The sequence below is a fragment of the Hydra vulgaris genome, chromosome 05 (genome assembly GCF_038396675.1).
Source record: "Hydra vulgaris chromosome 05, alternate assembly HydraT2T_AEP".
Taxonomy (NCBI): domain Eukaryota; kingdom Metazoa; phylum Cnidaria; class Hydrozoa; order Anthoathecata; family Hydridae; genus Hydra; species Hydra vulgaris.
Genome location: NC_088924.1, coordinates 44,650,786 through 44,665,883, shown reverse-complemented (window position 1 = coordinate 44,665,883; position 15,098 = coordinate 44,650,786). Strand labels below are relative to the sequence as shown.

The 15,098-nt window shown below is 26.7% G+C and overlaps 1 protein-coding gene and 1 long non-coding RNA gene across 2 annotated transcripts; one reads left to right on the top strand and one right to left on the bottom strand.

Annotated features, from left to right (window-relative positions):
* Window positions 1-15: 15 nt before the first annotated feature.
* Window positions 16-5,851, bottom strand: LOC136080413 (protein PFC0760c-like). The gene is made up of 3 exons (XM_065797033.1): window positions 5,713-5,851; window positions 4,666-5,222; window positions 16-231 (listed from the first exon to the last, which is right to left on the bottom strand). Exons 1-3 carry the CDS (start codon window positions 5,849-5,851, stop codon window positions 16-18), a joined length of 912 nt encoding a protein of 303 aa, XP_065653105.1.
* A 4,818-nt stretch (window positions 5,852-10,669) lies between these two features.
* On the top strand, window positions 10,670-13,208 carry LOC136080077 (uncharacterized). The gene is made up of 4 exons (XR_010638432.1): window positions 10,670-10,955; window positions 12,353-12,563; window positions 12,876-12,944; window positions 13,086-13,208. It is a non-coding gene; the product is annotated as an uncharacterized LOC136080077 (long non-coding RNA).
* Window positions 13,209-15,098: the final 1,890 nt, after the last annotated feature.

Below are 15,098 nucleotides of genomic sequence, written 5' to 3'. Positions count from 1 at the left end.
CCGCGTCAGGTTGCATTAGCGAACAAAAATGTTCGGTAATGCAAATTTTGCGTTGCTATACCGAATATCCATATGATCATCATCATCATCATCATCATCATCATCATCATCATCATCATCATCATCATCATCATCATCATCATCATCATCAGCATCATCATCATAATTATCGTTATCATTATCATCATCACCATCATCATCGTCAATGCATTCCTCTTTTATGCTGTTTCTCTAATTGTTGGTCAATGCTTAAACAAACTATCAAACTTAATAACAATAAATCAAAACTCATTCTTGCTTGGCTTCTTATTCAACAACTTGCATCATTTTACTGTATTTGTACCTTCATGCTCTAAAAACTTTTATTAATCCAGTTTATTTCCTTGCACATCAAAAAAACCTTTCAACCCTTACCCATCTTCATTTTTTCTTTTTCATACAAGCTACAACTTTTTACGTCTTCAGCTAACCCTTTCCTAGATTTTTAACCTACCCTATTTTTTAAAGTATTCATAACTTAATAGTGATTCTTGTTGGAAGTAAACTAGAGTTTAAAAATATATAAAAATATGCCAGTATTCAATAACTTTAGTCTTAAAAGCATCTTGTTTGCCTAATGTTTGTACCAGTGCTCAAAACAACTTTACAATAAACTCCACAGCTTGATCATAACAAATTAGAACCACAACTTTGACTACATTTGAATGCTTCTAAAAGCCACTTTTAGGGGAACATGGGGTAAGATGACGAATGGGGCAAGATGACAACCTACAGTTATCTCTTAAGCAAAACTAAATATAACAGTTGACTTTAGCTGAAAGGGAAGTAAATTAGTTTTATTAGATTTATCAATGGTTTCTTTTTAAATATTATTTTTGTGACGAAAGTTAAGTATTAAAAAGTTTTTTCGACATTGAGAAAAAAACTTTTTATCCTCGTTTTACTTGATTTATTACATCGCTACTTCACCAGCTAAAGGTAAGCGAGAAATTTTTATTTAATTTGATGAAACTGGACGCCATACAAGAAGTATTAGGCTATGATAATTTGATTATGTACTGATTCTGATTCATTTTAAAGATTGTATTAGCCTGGGGCAAGATGACCGGGGCAAGATGGCTTGTCCGTAATCTATATTAAACGGAAGTTTACTTGTACTGTTTATTATTCTTGTATTGTTCAGTAATTATTTTATTACGAAATACAATATTTGTTTGACAATAGTTTTATTTTGTTGCGTTGGAGTTTGCTACAAACTGATTACTAGGTTGTTACTGTTTTTTTTTTGCATTGTATAGTTTATTAGTTTTAAAAGTTACACCTTTATTTGTATTACTTTTTTAATAAAAAAGAATTTGTGATGATGGTTTTTGAGGCGTTTATAGCTTCATAAAGTTTTCTTTTCTTAAAGTTTTAAACTTTGTTAACTCAAATCGTCATCATGCCCCGTATGCGGGGCAAGATGACGATTTGAGTTAACATCGTTTAATGAGTTTTTCCTTAGCTATTTTCTACTTTTAGAGTGGTTTTTTGATACATGAGTGACGCGAAATGATTTTTTATCACTTTTAAATCAAGTTTTAATTTTTGGGACAGATATTGACTAAGATACAGGCGTTTTTCGAAACATTCGTCATCTTGCCCCATGTTCCCCTATTTCAAATTTATTTTCATCTTTCTAACAAAAAAATGGCTCACAGTACAATTAGAAAACGTAAACTCAAATTAAAAAAAAAAGGAAATTAGCACACATGCAACGATAAACAAAACAATAGTTTACCTTCATCATTAGTTGCATATTGTACAAGTGCAAAGAAGTTATTGTCCAAAACGAAAACGATAATGTTGCAGAATAGCGGCGTAAAATCATTTTATTTTTTTGCTTGTTTCCACTAAAAAGAGCGCGACAAGCAATGTCTGCAACATTACTTACAAAAAAAAATAAAAAAACTATATTAAATAAAATTACTTCACAGTGCTTATGTCAAACCAGGTAATAGTTCCATGTTAAATGCTGCAAAAGAGATAAGCGATATTGTTTTGATGGATGTCAGTAATGATTATACAAGTATTATTGATTGCCATGTTTCTGTTGATGGTACATGGCAAAAAGGAGGTTACACACCTATAAATGGTAATTTAACTTTGATATCAACAAACAATTAAAAATGTGTTGGCCATTTTGTTTTAATAAAACAAAGTTAAGGTTGTGAATATTGGAATAAAAGAACGAATGAACCTGGCTATGATAACTGGAAAAATAATCACATTTGTCTCATTAACCATGTAAAATTCTCAGGATAAATGGACTCCGTGGGTACTTTTGAAATGTTTGGGCAATCTTTGAAGAAGTATAAACTAAGGTATACATCTTACATAGAAAACGGAGACACATCTTTATCCAATAATGTTGACAAATCTCAAATATATGGGCCTAATGTTACTATTAAAAAGAATCTGTTGGTCGCGTTCAAAAAGGTATGGGAGCACAACTTTTAAACTTACGCTAATTAATGAATCATACTGTCTGATGGGAGGAAAATAATGGGTAAGACAAAATCTTGACAGCATTTATAAAATGAAAAAGAGTGTTTAGGTAACACTAGTCCATTATTCAGATATTCTTGATGAAACAGAACAATATAAATTTTGTTCTCGAAACATAAATACTTGGTGCATATGGCAGTCTAACAGGTAAATCAAATTTAAAGCTAAATTAAATTTCCCATTAGCAATAAAGGAAATTTTCCAACCCACCTTTCAAGACTTAAGCAGAGAGAAATTATTATCTTTATGTTTGCATCGACAGACACAAAATAATAATTTAATTTACAATTTCATTAGGAAAAAATGTTTTTTTTTAAATAATTAATAGTTAAGATAATTAATTATTTCAAAGAAATTGTAAAATGTTCATTTTACAAGTTTTTTAAAATAATGGATTATCTTTTAAAGTGTTTATCATTTTTACACAAAATTGGTAGAAACCCTAGTTAATAGTACTACTAATATATCCTGAAAATTTGAAGTCAATAGCATATGTGAAACTTGTATAATCACATTTAAAAATTTCTTAAAACGGCTGCCTAAATGTCCTTTACTACTTTTTTTTTCAAAAATTTTAATTAAAAAAATAGATCAATTAATATCAAATAAAATTTAATTGCAGTTGATATTTAAAAGCAATAATTTAAGCAACTTTAAATATTAAAAAGACATTATAAAAAACATAACGCCAAAACCATTTTTAAAAACCGACAATATTCAATAATACCAATTTCGACAAAAAACCGCGGTTTTTTGTTATTAGGTATAACCAAAAGAAACCCTATTTGCTATGAACGTTTGTAGAACAAATTTGCCCAGTACTCTCGAGTGCTTAATAAAAGAAGTGGGAGGGAGGAGGAGAGTTTATTAGAATTTGGTCCAAATCTAATAAACGAGGGGGAGGGGGGGGGGCGTTGGCTTATTAAAAAAAGGAGGAGGGGGGTTTAAAGTATATGTACCGTAGATTTCCCTAATTCCGAACAAAATCTTACCTAATCTTCCTTTTTGAGTTTTAAATTAATTTTTTTAAATAAATAAACTGGAATCTAAACTGAATCGAACTATATTAAGCAACAAGTATATATATTATGAAAATATTGTTAATTTTTAAATTTAAAAAAGTTAATATTTATACTAGCGTAAACCTCTAGCTTAGAGTTAGGTATAAAGATTTTTAAAATTTAAAACTACTTTTATTTTAATGTAAGGGTATAACATTGTGTTGGTGCAGAGTGTTGGTGCAGAGCTTCCATTATTATTATGAAATCAGTTAAAAAAAAAATCTTCACAGTCACTGCCTGTTTCTGTCAGTTAACCGTCGTTAGTCAGAAGAAATCTCAGTTATTAGCATCAGGTTGGTTGCAGCCATATAAAATGCTCCCCCATTAATCAAATAGGAAGCTTGTAGTGCTTTTTAATCATATAGCAATGTAGTTTTAATCTTTAGGCAGTTGTATTTTGAAATGGCAGTAATTCAAAGACTGAAACATTGTTCAGTAACCCCTTAATTTTGCTCACTGAAAATTATTATTTTATAACCTTCCATTATTATAACCACGCTATGATTCTTCGCCATTAAATAGTATTATAGTTAGTTTTTATTAAATAGTATCGCAGCAATATATCTATATTTTTTTATTATCTTTAAATTATCAAATCTGTTCAGTACAACTACGATTGCTATCTCCAAATGAATAGTTATTTATTTGGAGGTGGCAACCCTAGCTGTGCTGTACAGATTTGATAGTTTTTAAAAAACTATAATGAAAAAGTTGTTGTATTTAAAAAATATCGTTTTAAGGCGTCAAGTTACAAAAACTAAAACTGTTAAAAGTTATTCACACTCCTTGCACACCAATTCAATTGTTTCGTGATAATTGATAAGACAAGTAATACACAACCAATTAGAACACATTTCACATGCAACCCATTTGCTGCTTGTAGTTTCGTCCCAAAGGCTTCCGCAGGAAATACAAAGAAGATTGATATGGTAGGGTTTACAGCCGGCGGCAGGAAGACACTCAATATTTTGACTAGTAGACATCTTTGTTGTTTTGGTATATTTCTGAGACCGTTTTCGGGGTTTTTTAAAAGGTGTTTTTCTTCTTTTTTTTTAACTTTTGTTCTTTGAGAATTGCTGAGTCCAATTTTTTTCTTCTCTAGTATATATTTTCTGGCTTCTTTTTCATCTAGTTTTCTTTTTTTAGCAGCTTGTGTTGCTTCGTCCTGAACCATTACAGATAGTTCAGTCATGTTATAACTTGTTGTTCTTTTAATTATTGTTCCCTTTTCTTTACTACTGGAAAGAGGCTTTAATCTATCTCTAAGCACACTGAGCACTGATTTACTAATATCAAAAGATGCTTGTTTAACGACATTTTGGATGCTATCTAATTCTTTAGGCAATACTTCTTTTGTTAAAAGTCTATTCATAGTGTTTTTTGAATTTGTTTTATTCGTTTTATCGAGTGAAACTTGTAAATCGGTAGACTTTCCAGAAAAACGATTCTGAATTTTGTCATTTGTTACATGTTGAAAAATAACGCCGATTGTAGTTTTATTTGGAGTTATTTTTGAACGATTGAGTGGAAATATGCCTGTATTTTCAAAACCTCTACGTGCATTTTCCGCTTTAAAGCCTTTCTTTGCAATAAGGTCTTTAGCATGGCTGGAAACTGTCGGTTACTTAAACTTAAATAAGAATTTCTAACCAAGTAAACTTCTACAATTCGCTTCCATTCAGTCTTTACATTTTTAAAAACTCAAACATCTAGTTGTTGCAAAAAATGACTTGTGTGAGCTGGCAAACGGAATAAAATTATATTGTTTGATTCAGATAATCTTTTTAATTCATAATAAATGTGAGTTGCATAGCCGTCTAAAAATAGAATTTTAGATCCTTGATGTTTGTTTGCGTGAATTAAAAAAATTGAACGAAATTTATCCAATGAAATTTTCGCTTTCCATCCAACCCAATTTTCTGGTAGAATAATAAACATCAGAAGCACCACATTGAACCCAAGCTTTCATTAAACTTCGACCTTTGTAAACAACTTGATGAAGTAGGAAATTACCGAAATCATCGCAACAGGTTAAAATTGTAGTCATATGTTTTTCATTTGTTGGGATTTTTTATTTCTTTTCGACAAACAATGTTGACTTTACCTTGATCAAATTTCAATCCACTTTCATCACAGTTGAACACATGAAACGGCTTTTTATTTAAGTTAGGCTCTCGATAAACTTGGCTCAACCATTCATCAATAATTGCTGGTTGCGAAGACACCGCTCTAACAGCTTGCATGCTAGTAGCTTTTCTTTCACAGATATTTTTTGCATATTTTTTCATGAAACTGTTGTACCACTTTCGAGTAGGTTTAGCGTTCTCGAATAAATAAGTTTGTTTAGATTCCTTTAAATAGCTCTAGACCACAGTTAAAATATCAATTTAAAGCTGAAGCCAATACCACTCATAAACTGTACAAGTTCAACTATAAGCCTCTGCGTTACTTGGCTTATTGCTCTGGACCTACCAACACCAGCAGCTCCAGTTATTTATTTTAGTCTTCAAAAAATAGTTGTTTTAGGATTGTTAAACATAAAGCGACTTCTGAATATGACATCTTCATATTATTGAAAGCCTCAATAGAGAGTTTATTTCTTCTTTCGCAATCTTCATTTTTGTCAAACTTTGACATTTTTTCATTAACAAATGTTAAGATAAATAAGATGTTTAGAAATTCAATAAAAAAGTTAATAGCGTATATGAGTTTCTAAGTTAATGACGTTAGATTACTATAGTTAAATATTGTTGTTAATTACTAGCGCGTAAAAATGCTAACTTAAGCAAAAAAAATTGCATTCCAAAATCTGTTCGGAATTTGGAAAACGTTTTAATTTAGCAGAAAAGTACTCTTTTTAAGATATCTAAAGAAGTATTTCTAATTTTCGACTTTTTTTTCAGATAAATAATCACCATTAAATTCTACATCGAACAGTACGCAATTTAAATTGTCTTTTTTTTTTAAAGTCGGTTTTATATTGTTGGTTTTTCAGGGTTTTAAAAAGTGTTTTGCTTGCAATTAGAAATTTTAATGGTATCAATATATATATTTTTTAAATATTTTTTCATATTCTTATTACCTTCCAATTTATTAACCAGTTTTCCTTTTCAAAATCCCACAAAAATAAAAGATGTTACAATTAGTGAACTAAAGCTGTTTGGAATTAGGGACTGTTCGGAATTAGGAAAATCTACGTTATTTTAAATTAAAAACTTCGGGTTATAAATCTATTTAATATTTTTTACAAAACACGCATAAAATTTTTTAATTCTAGCATGGCTTGCGATAAAATCCGCACATTCGAACAGCTGTTTTATCATAATTTCAATAGAATTTAATATGCTGATATAACTTTTATACTATGGTGAGAAATCAAAAAAAAAAAATTTTCAGGTATTTTTTTAAGTTTTTGTTTTAAGCGGGAAGGGTTATCTTAATAAGCTTGGGGTGGGTGGGAAAATTTTCCAAAAATTAGTTAACGTCCCTCACTCACTCAATCCTCCCCCTTTTTTAAATAAGGACTCGAGAGTAACAGGAAACTTTAGACAACTAATAATCTATATTTAACTTTTAAAAAGGTTGTTAAATTATGTTTCATGATGAATTTTGTGCTAGAAAACAACAGAAAAAAAAATACATATACATATTTTTTCATAAGTTTTTTGGTAAAATAATTTTTTTTAATGCATAAAACAATATTTTTATAAACGATTCCATAAAGATAAGATTTCCAAACTTAATCATACTTAACAACAGTTTACTATTACAAAATTGTTCATACTTAACAATAGTTTATTGAAATATCAATTATCGGAAGACAAATAAAAAATAAAAATTTGATATTCATTTGGAGATCCGTTTGGTATAATTATAACTAATTTTATGTATTATTCTAGTCATCATCATCGTCATCATCAAAACCAAAATCGTACAGTTGACACAGCATCTGCATTAGTTTATCTTTATTTTCATATTCATCAATTAATCTTATACTCTTGAACAGTGCACCATCACACTCGGCTTTGCGCTCAATTAATTTATATTTATCCTTAATAACTTCTTCTAAAAATTCTTCTATAAAATCTTGCTTTAATAAAGCATAACTGATCGAAGTTGGGTCGTACTTTAAATCCTTGCTTTGCTTTTAATTCAAGTAGTACTTTCACCATTTCCATATTCTGTTCAAAAACAGCAAATGTCAACAACATCGAAGCAACATAGACTTGAGAAACTTTACATCTAGCAGTTGCAGAATCTGGTGAGGCTAAAGTATTTATAAATTTGACTCGCTCACCATTATCTTTTCCTTTAAAATAGTCATACTGAGACTTGAAAATTTCTATACTTAATATTCTCTTGATATCTTCAAGATGATCCTTGCTCATCAGCGGTACATTATCAAGGTGAGCATCGTCTAAAATTAATTTCACTACTTTTCGTACATCGCCTTCTGCTTCAGCAAGCCATAGATCGATACCTTTATGATCTACTCCTACCAGTTCAGCCAATTTTTCAAAAACACATTTGCTTTCATCATTATAATTTGGAAAAAACATCAAAACTAACTTATATTCTTTTATTTCTTCTTCTTTTGTTATTTTGTTTTTGTTGTATTTAGTTTTCACATTTTTTTTTAAAGATTTTAACTGTTTGTTTATTATATTTTTCAATTCATCAATAGATAACATTACATTTTTAAAATAATTGGTTTCATAATTTATTAACTTTATGACTTTTAACGTAGCATCTTTTATTGAATTACTTCGATCGCAATCTGTAGGAGTTACTTTCAACGCAAAATCCAAAATTTTATTAATATGTATTTGTGGGTTTAAGGAATAGTTTTCAGCATATAAAGACGCTAAAGTTCTTAAAATACGCTGCCTAAGAGCATATGATGGTTCCACAACTAAAAACAAAAACAAAACAAGAAATTTAAAAACTAATAAGACTAAATTAAAACAAACTGAACATAAAATATAACTAATAAGTTTAAGTTATCTAAAGACATTTTCATGTGAATTGGATAGTAAAACAATTATTACGAGTTTATTTAATTAAGAGTTTATTTATTATGACTAGATGATAGCGCTTATCATTAATTATATCTGAAATAAGTCAAAACATAAAATTGTTTTATCAAACATTAATATTGTAGGTTACTCTTCTCTTTATTGTTAATATTTAAATTAGTCAGTAATAATTATAATAGTAACTAGCTGTGCGGAACCGTAAAATATGGGTCTTCTTAAGTTTTTCACAGATTGTATTCCTTTTCATCATCTTTTGACAAAGATGCCTTTGTCAAATTTCAATCTAAAATAAGGGTCAAAGCTTCATCAGTAGACATACAAGATGGGGATATAGAATCCTCTACATTTTTGTGCTAGTTTGGCTTTTTAAGGCTCATTATTTTTTTTTAAATTTGACTTTAGTTGCAATTAATAGTTGGTTAGCTGAGTATTGATCCGTATCAGCAACTTTTCTATACTTAGATCTCAAAGAGGACTCATCAAAATTTAAAGTAGGCCTACCAAGAGGAGTAGTAACAATTGTTGGAATAGCAGGTGGAACATATGCAAAAGGTATAAAGTCAGAATCCAACCATTTTGATTATTTTTCACAAATGCTGCAGCTTTGCGATTAATATCATTCCAATGAGACTTCAAGTTCTTTAGGAATGCAATTAATTTGTTTCTTATAATTTCAGCATCATTTAGGTCTAACTAATTGGTCATAAATTGCTGGATCTTGTATAGACATATTATTGGATCTAATGAAGTTGTATATTTAATGGTACTTCATTGTTATATTTTTATTTATTCTACCAATAGAAAAGTCAACCTATTTATATATATATATATATATATATATATAGATATATATATATATATATATATATATATATAGTCAACCTATTTATATATATATATATATATATATATATATATATATATATATATATATATATATATATATATATATATATATATATATATATATAATATATATATATATATATATATATATATATATATATATATATATATATATATATATATATATATATATATATAACTACAAAATTGATAATAAACAATATAATGGAAAAAGGTATGCCAAGCAAAAAAAACAATAATTGAATTTTTAAAATTTGAAAAAAGATTTATTTCTTTTAAATAAATATATAAATGATTAAAAAGCACTAGAGGCCTTTCACTTTTTTCATCAGTAGTGCTATGTTTAATGCTTTATCAAATTTTTTTTTTATATTACTGTAGAAAGTTAGATAATAGAAAAAATAAATTGCTATATTGTAACTATGAGTTACCATTGTAACATTTTTTTAAAAAGGAAGTCTCAATTAAATGTGTCATGTTTTTGTTTATGTAAATGACTTTCATGTGACAATAAATATTTTTCACTTTTTAATTCAAGGAAAACAAAGAGTTGGAAAAAAGGTTCTATAAATTTGTTGTGGAATCTTTGGCATTCAAATTCATGATTGTCAAAATGGTCTGTAGATTTTCCTGTTCTGCAAATAAAAATATGACCATTAGTAGGGTTTCTTAAATTATTTGTTTTTCCAGTGTAAGTAGATAAACCATGACATGATAAACACTTTAAATAATAAATAACATTTTTGCTATCCCAGCAAACATATCAGCGTTGAATCAACGTTGAGAACCGGTCGCAGCGTAGAAAAAGCGTTGCAGTCACAAAAACAACGCGCTTTCAACGTTGAATCAATGTTTGTTTTTGTATACTAAATCGCGGTAAATTTAAACGTTGAGTAAGCGTTGAAATTGTAACGTAATCTGTAATCTCGTAATTTAGCTTCTCAAAAAAAGACGTTCATTCAACGTGGAATGAACTTACGCAAAAAGCCACTTTAAAGACGATTCAAAATCTATGCTTCATCAACGTTAAAAATAAACCGCTTTTTAAACGTCACATTTTCAACGTTGAATAAGCGTATAAATATCAACTTATATTACCTTCTCAAAAAAATGCGTTTATTCAACGTTGAATTAAAGTACGCAAATAATCACTGTAAAAACGTCGCAAAATTGAAGGTTTATCAACGTTAGGCATTAGCTGCTTTTTCAGCGTATTTAAGCTATTTATGAAACAACGCTTATTCAACGTTACATATACCGACGTTGAAAATGTGGTAGTTAAAAAACGTTGAAAAAGTGTTATTTTGCCAACGCTAATTAAACGTTGTTTTGACAACGTTGTGGAAGTGACACATTGAAAATTATTGTCTCATTAACTAGCCATTACAAAAATAATTTGCCGTAAAGAAAAGGCAATGAAAACTTAATAGAATGCATGCAGATGGTATAAAAATTTTTTTAATAAAGTTATGTTTTATAACTTCTTTTTATTGCGGCTAATTTAAAACTTTTAGATTTTGCATCAAATTGTATATAATATACATAAATCCCAGAGTATATTCGGTTTATTCAGGTTATTTTTGTTGATGATTTATTTATTTTAAAATGACTATTTTAATAAATTGCAAAGTTGTATTAAATGCGTTATTTCTAAGTTAGAAATACCACTTAGTTTTGATAAGATTCAGATGTTTTAAGTAATATCAAAATTAATAAAACATAAGTCAGACTAAATTTAGTCTGTTAACAGACTAATTTTTCTATTTATTTGAAAAACTTTAAACACCTTACCCTAATTATCAAGCAAATACTTCAGTATAAAATCTTCGACCAATAATGAAAGTATGCATTATTAAGTTTTTTTAATATAAAAACACGTTTGGATAAGAAACTTTATTTCCATTTTTTTGAAAAACTTCTAATTTTAATATTAGAAGTTGGTGTTGTATATTTAATTCTAACATTTATTCTTTACCATATATTTTTATTTATTTTAATAATATGTATTTATGCATGTATATATGGGTAAATTTATCAATATATATAAAAGAAATATATACATTTTATATATGTATATAAAATGTTTATATTTCTAGTCCTAATTTTAGAGTTGGTGTTGTATATTTAATTCTAACATTTATTATTTATCACAGACCTTTGGTATATATATCTATTTATTTTAATATTATGTATTAATGCATGTAATTATAAATATATATATATATATATATATATATATATATAAGAAATATATACATTTTATATTCATATATATATATATATATATATATATATATATATATATATATATATACATATATATATAAATATATATATATATATATATATAAATATATATATATATATATGTGTGTATATGTATTTATATATATATATATATACATATATATATATATATAAATATATATATATATAAATATATATGTGTGTATATGTATTTATATATATATATATACATATATATATATATATATATATATATTTATATATATATATATATATATATATATATATAAATAAATATATATATATATATATATATATATATATATATATATATATATATATATATATATATATATACATATAAACATATATTTGTTTATATTATAAATGTTTATGTTATAAATGTTGTTTCATAACCAAAATAACCAACCATATATATATATATATATATATATATATATATATATATATATATAAATATATATATATATATATATATATATATATATATATATATATATATATATTTATATATATATATAATTATATATATTTATATATATGTAAATAAAACAAATGATGCCTTTTTTTTAGATGATCTATTACAATGACTTCACAATCTTGGGCTTAAGTTGTTTATTTTAAAAACAGATTGAAGCAGAGGCAGTTGCTCTATGTTGTTGGGTAGAAGATGGTTGGTTATTTTTGTCAACTGGTGTTCATGGACTGAAAGCTGCCTATAATAGTTTTCCAATTGATTAGTCATGGAACAAGCTTAGAGTTAAAAGAATTAAAGTTACTGGAGGTCTTTAAATTTTACAGTACTCATTGCTATTTTAGTTGTTTTATATGAATAAAAAAACTGTTATAGTTTTATATAAATTGGGAAGTACTATATCAAATAAACTTCTATAATTAATGGTGAAGTACTATATCAAATAAACATCTAATAAATCTTATTTTTATTTTGGGATAAGTAAAATTTTGAATCTGTTTATTGTATTATGATTGCCTAGATATATATCGTAATCTGTTTGCACTGGGTCTACATTTTTTTTTTTACATTTTTGCTTATATTTGTTTTACTAAATAATTACTTATAAGTATCTATTATTAGATAAAGAAGTAGGCGAAGGATTTAATTTTACGACTACAGAGGACTCCAAAATGAAATGAAAGTAATTATGTTAGTAAATGATTGTGTTTCTCTTTGCATTTAACTTTTTATATGGTGAAGAATAAATAAAACTTAATATTAACCTATTAGTCGTATCTGATTTTAATAATACTGTTTAAATTTTTTTGACATGTGATAATTTGATTTTAGGTGTAGGTTTATTTAGTAAAGTTTTGGTGGATCAAAGATAGAGGAATGATATGGTTTTAACTGGTTTCCATCTTATAAACGAAGTACATTATATGATTTAAATTGATGGTTTAAGTTACAACTATTCAAGTAAGTTTAATTTAGTTAATTTATATATGGAATTGTGACTATTTTTAATTGTAAAATTTGACTTCTGTAAAATGTATATATCTATATTTATATATATATATATATATATATATATATATATATATATATATATATATATATATATTTATATAAATATATATATGTATATATATATATATATATATATATATATATATATATATATATATATATATATATGTATAATATACATTGTATATATATATATATATATATATAATTAGTAAAAAACACTTATCTAACTTTTATCTTCTTATCTTCCCGTTAACAAAAAAATATAGTAATTAAAAATTTTTTATAATAATTTATAACTTCCTGTAAAATATTTTTTTCTATAAATTGAATTTTTTTTGAGATTTAGTAACTCTTCCTGATGATCCAGCAATGGTGAAACTCCAAGTCGAAGATAAAAGTTAGATAAGTGTTTTTTACTAATTAATTATTGCTCTGTTCTTTAAGAACATTGAGCACTCTATTTGTAAAATACACTAACATAATTTACATATATATATATATATATATATATATATATATATATATATATATATATATATATATATATATATATATATATATATATAAAATATATATATATATATATATAAATATATACATATATATATATATATATATATATATATATATATATATATATATATATATATATATATATATATATATATATATATATATATATATATATATATATATATATATATATATATATATATATATACATGTATAGCATTAACCTAGTTGATAAATTCAGAACTCTAACATTAAAAACAAAATTATTTACGTTGGAATCTACGTAACTTCAAAAATTTATGTGTTTTTAAAATTTGATTGTAAACAAGAAAAAATATATTTATAATTTTTTTTAAATCATTGTTAAAGAAACTCTATAAAATGAAATGAGCTATCATACAATTATTTTAGATTTCAAAATTGCGCATATATTTTCAACAGGGTTTAGGTCTGGTCTTGGTGGCGGCCATTTAAGGATATTAGCTTTACTTTTTTTAGAGGAACTGTTGTGTCGCTTTGCATGTGTGTTTAGGGTCGTTGTCATGGTGAAAAAAAAATTTACGATCAATTCTTAAATGGATTGACATAACTTTTTTGAAACCCAATCAACACACAAGTTCCCTGTCATTATACATTCAACATTCACCAGTCGTCCCACACTATTTGAATCAAAACCCCCGAGCCATAGGCGAGCCACCTCCATGCTAGACTATTTTTGTAAGATTTCTATCTAAAAGTGCATCACAAGGTCTGCACCAAACTCTTTGTCGTTTTTTAAGCCAAGTATTTGACATTTTTTTTTTTTTTTTCTAAACATCTTCGCTTCCAACAAGGCTGCAAGCAGCCACTAATTAAAGTTGGAAGTTACTGTAAGAGAAAAAATGAAGGTTGTAGAGCAAGATAACGATTGACGGACGATTTAAAAGATTGCAAATTATATGAATCAGGAAAGCAAGATGAAGGAAGCGAATTCCAAAGAGCTAATATTCGAGGAAAAAAACTAGACGAAGAAGCGTTTTTTGAGCACTTAGGAACAGTCACAGAAAAAGGATGACACTTAATTGAATGACGAGTAACACGAGAATGAATTTTAGTAGATGGCACAAGAGAGGCTAGCTCTTTAGAGCAGTGCCCATTATAGTATTTGTAGAAAAGAGAAAGAGAAGCAACATTACAACGATGTGATAATGGTTGGAGGTTGGCTGCAAGAGCAGGTCCAACTATGTTTACAATGCGTTTTTGCACCTTGTCTAAAAGAGAAAGGGCATCATTAGAAGATCCACCCCAGATATGGCAACAGTATTCCATACAAGGCCA

Bases quoted from the DNA above. Each gene is read 5' to 3' on its own strand.
- LOC136080413 (XM_065797033.1), bottom strand. From the start codon at position 5,851: ATGCAAGCTGTTAGAGCGGTGTCTTCGCAACCAGCAATTATTGATGAA. The intron at 5,223-5,712 runs GTAAAGTCAACA...AGTAACCGACAG, and splicing joins TGGATTGAAATTTGATCAAG to TTTCCAGCCATGCTAAAGAC. The intron at 232-4,665 runs GTTAAAAAAAAA...ACCAACAATTAG, and splicing joins GCAATTCTCAAAGAACAAAA to AGAAACAGCATAAAAGAGGA.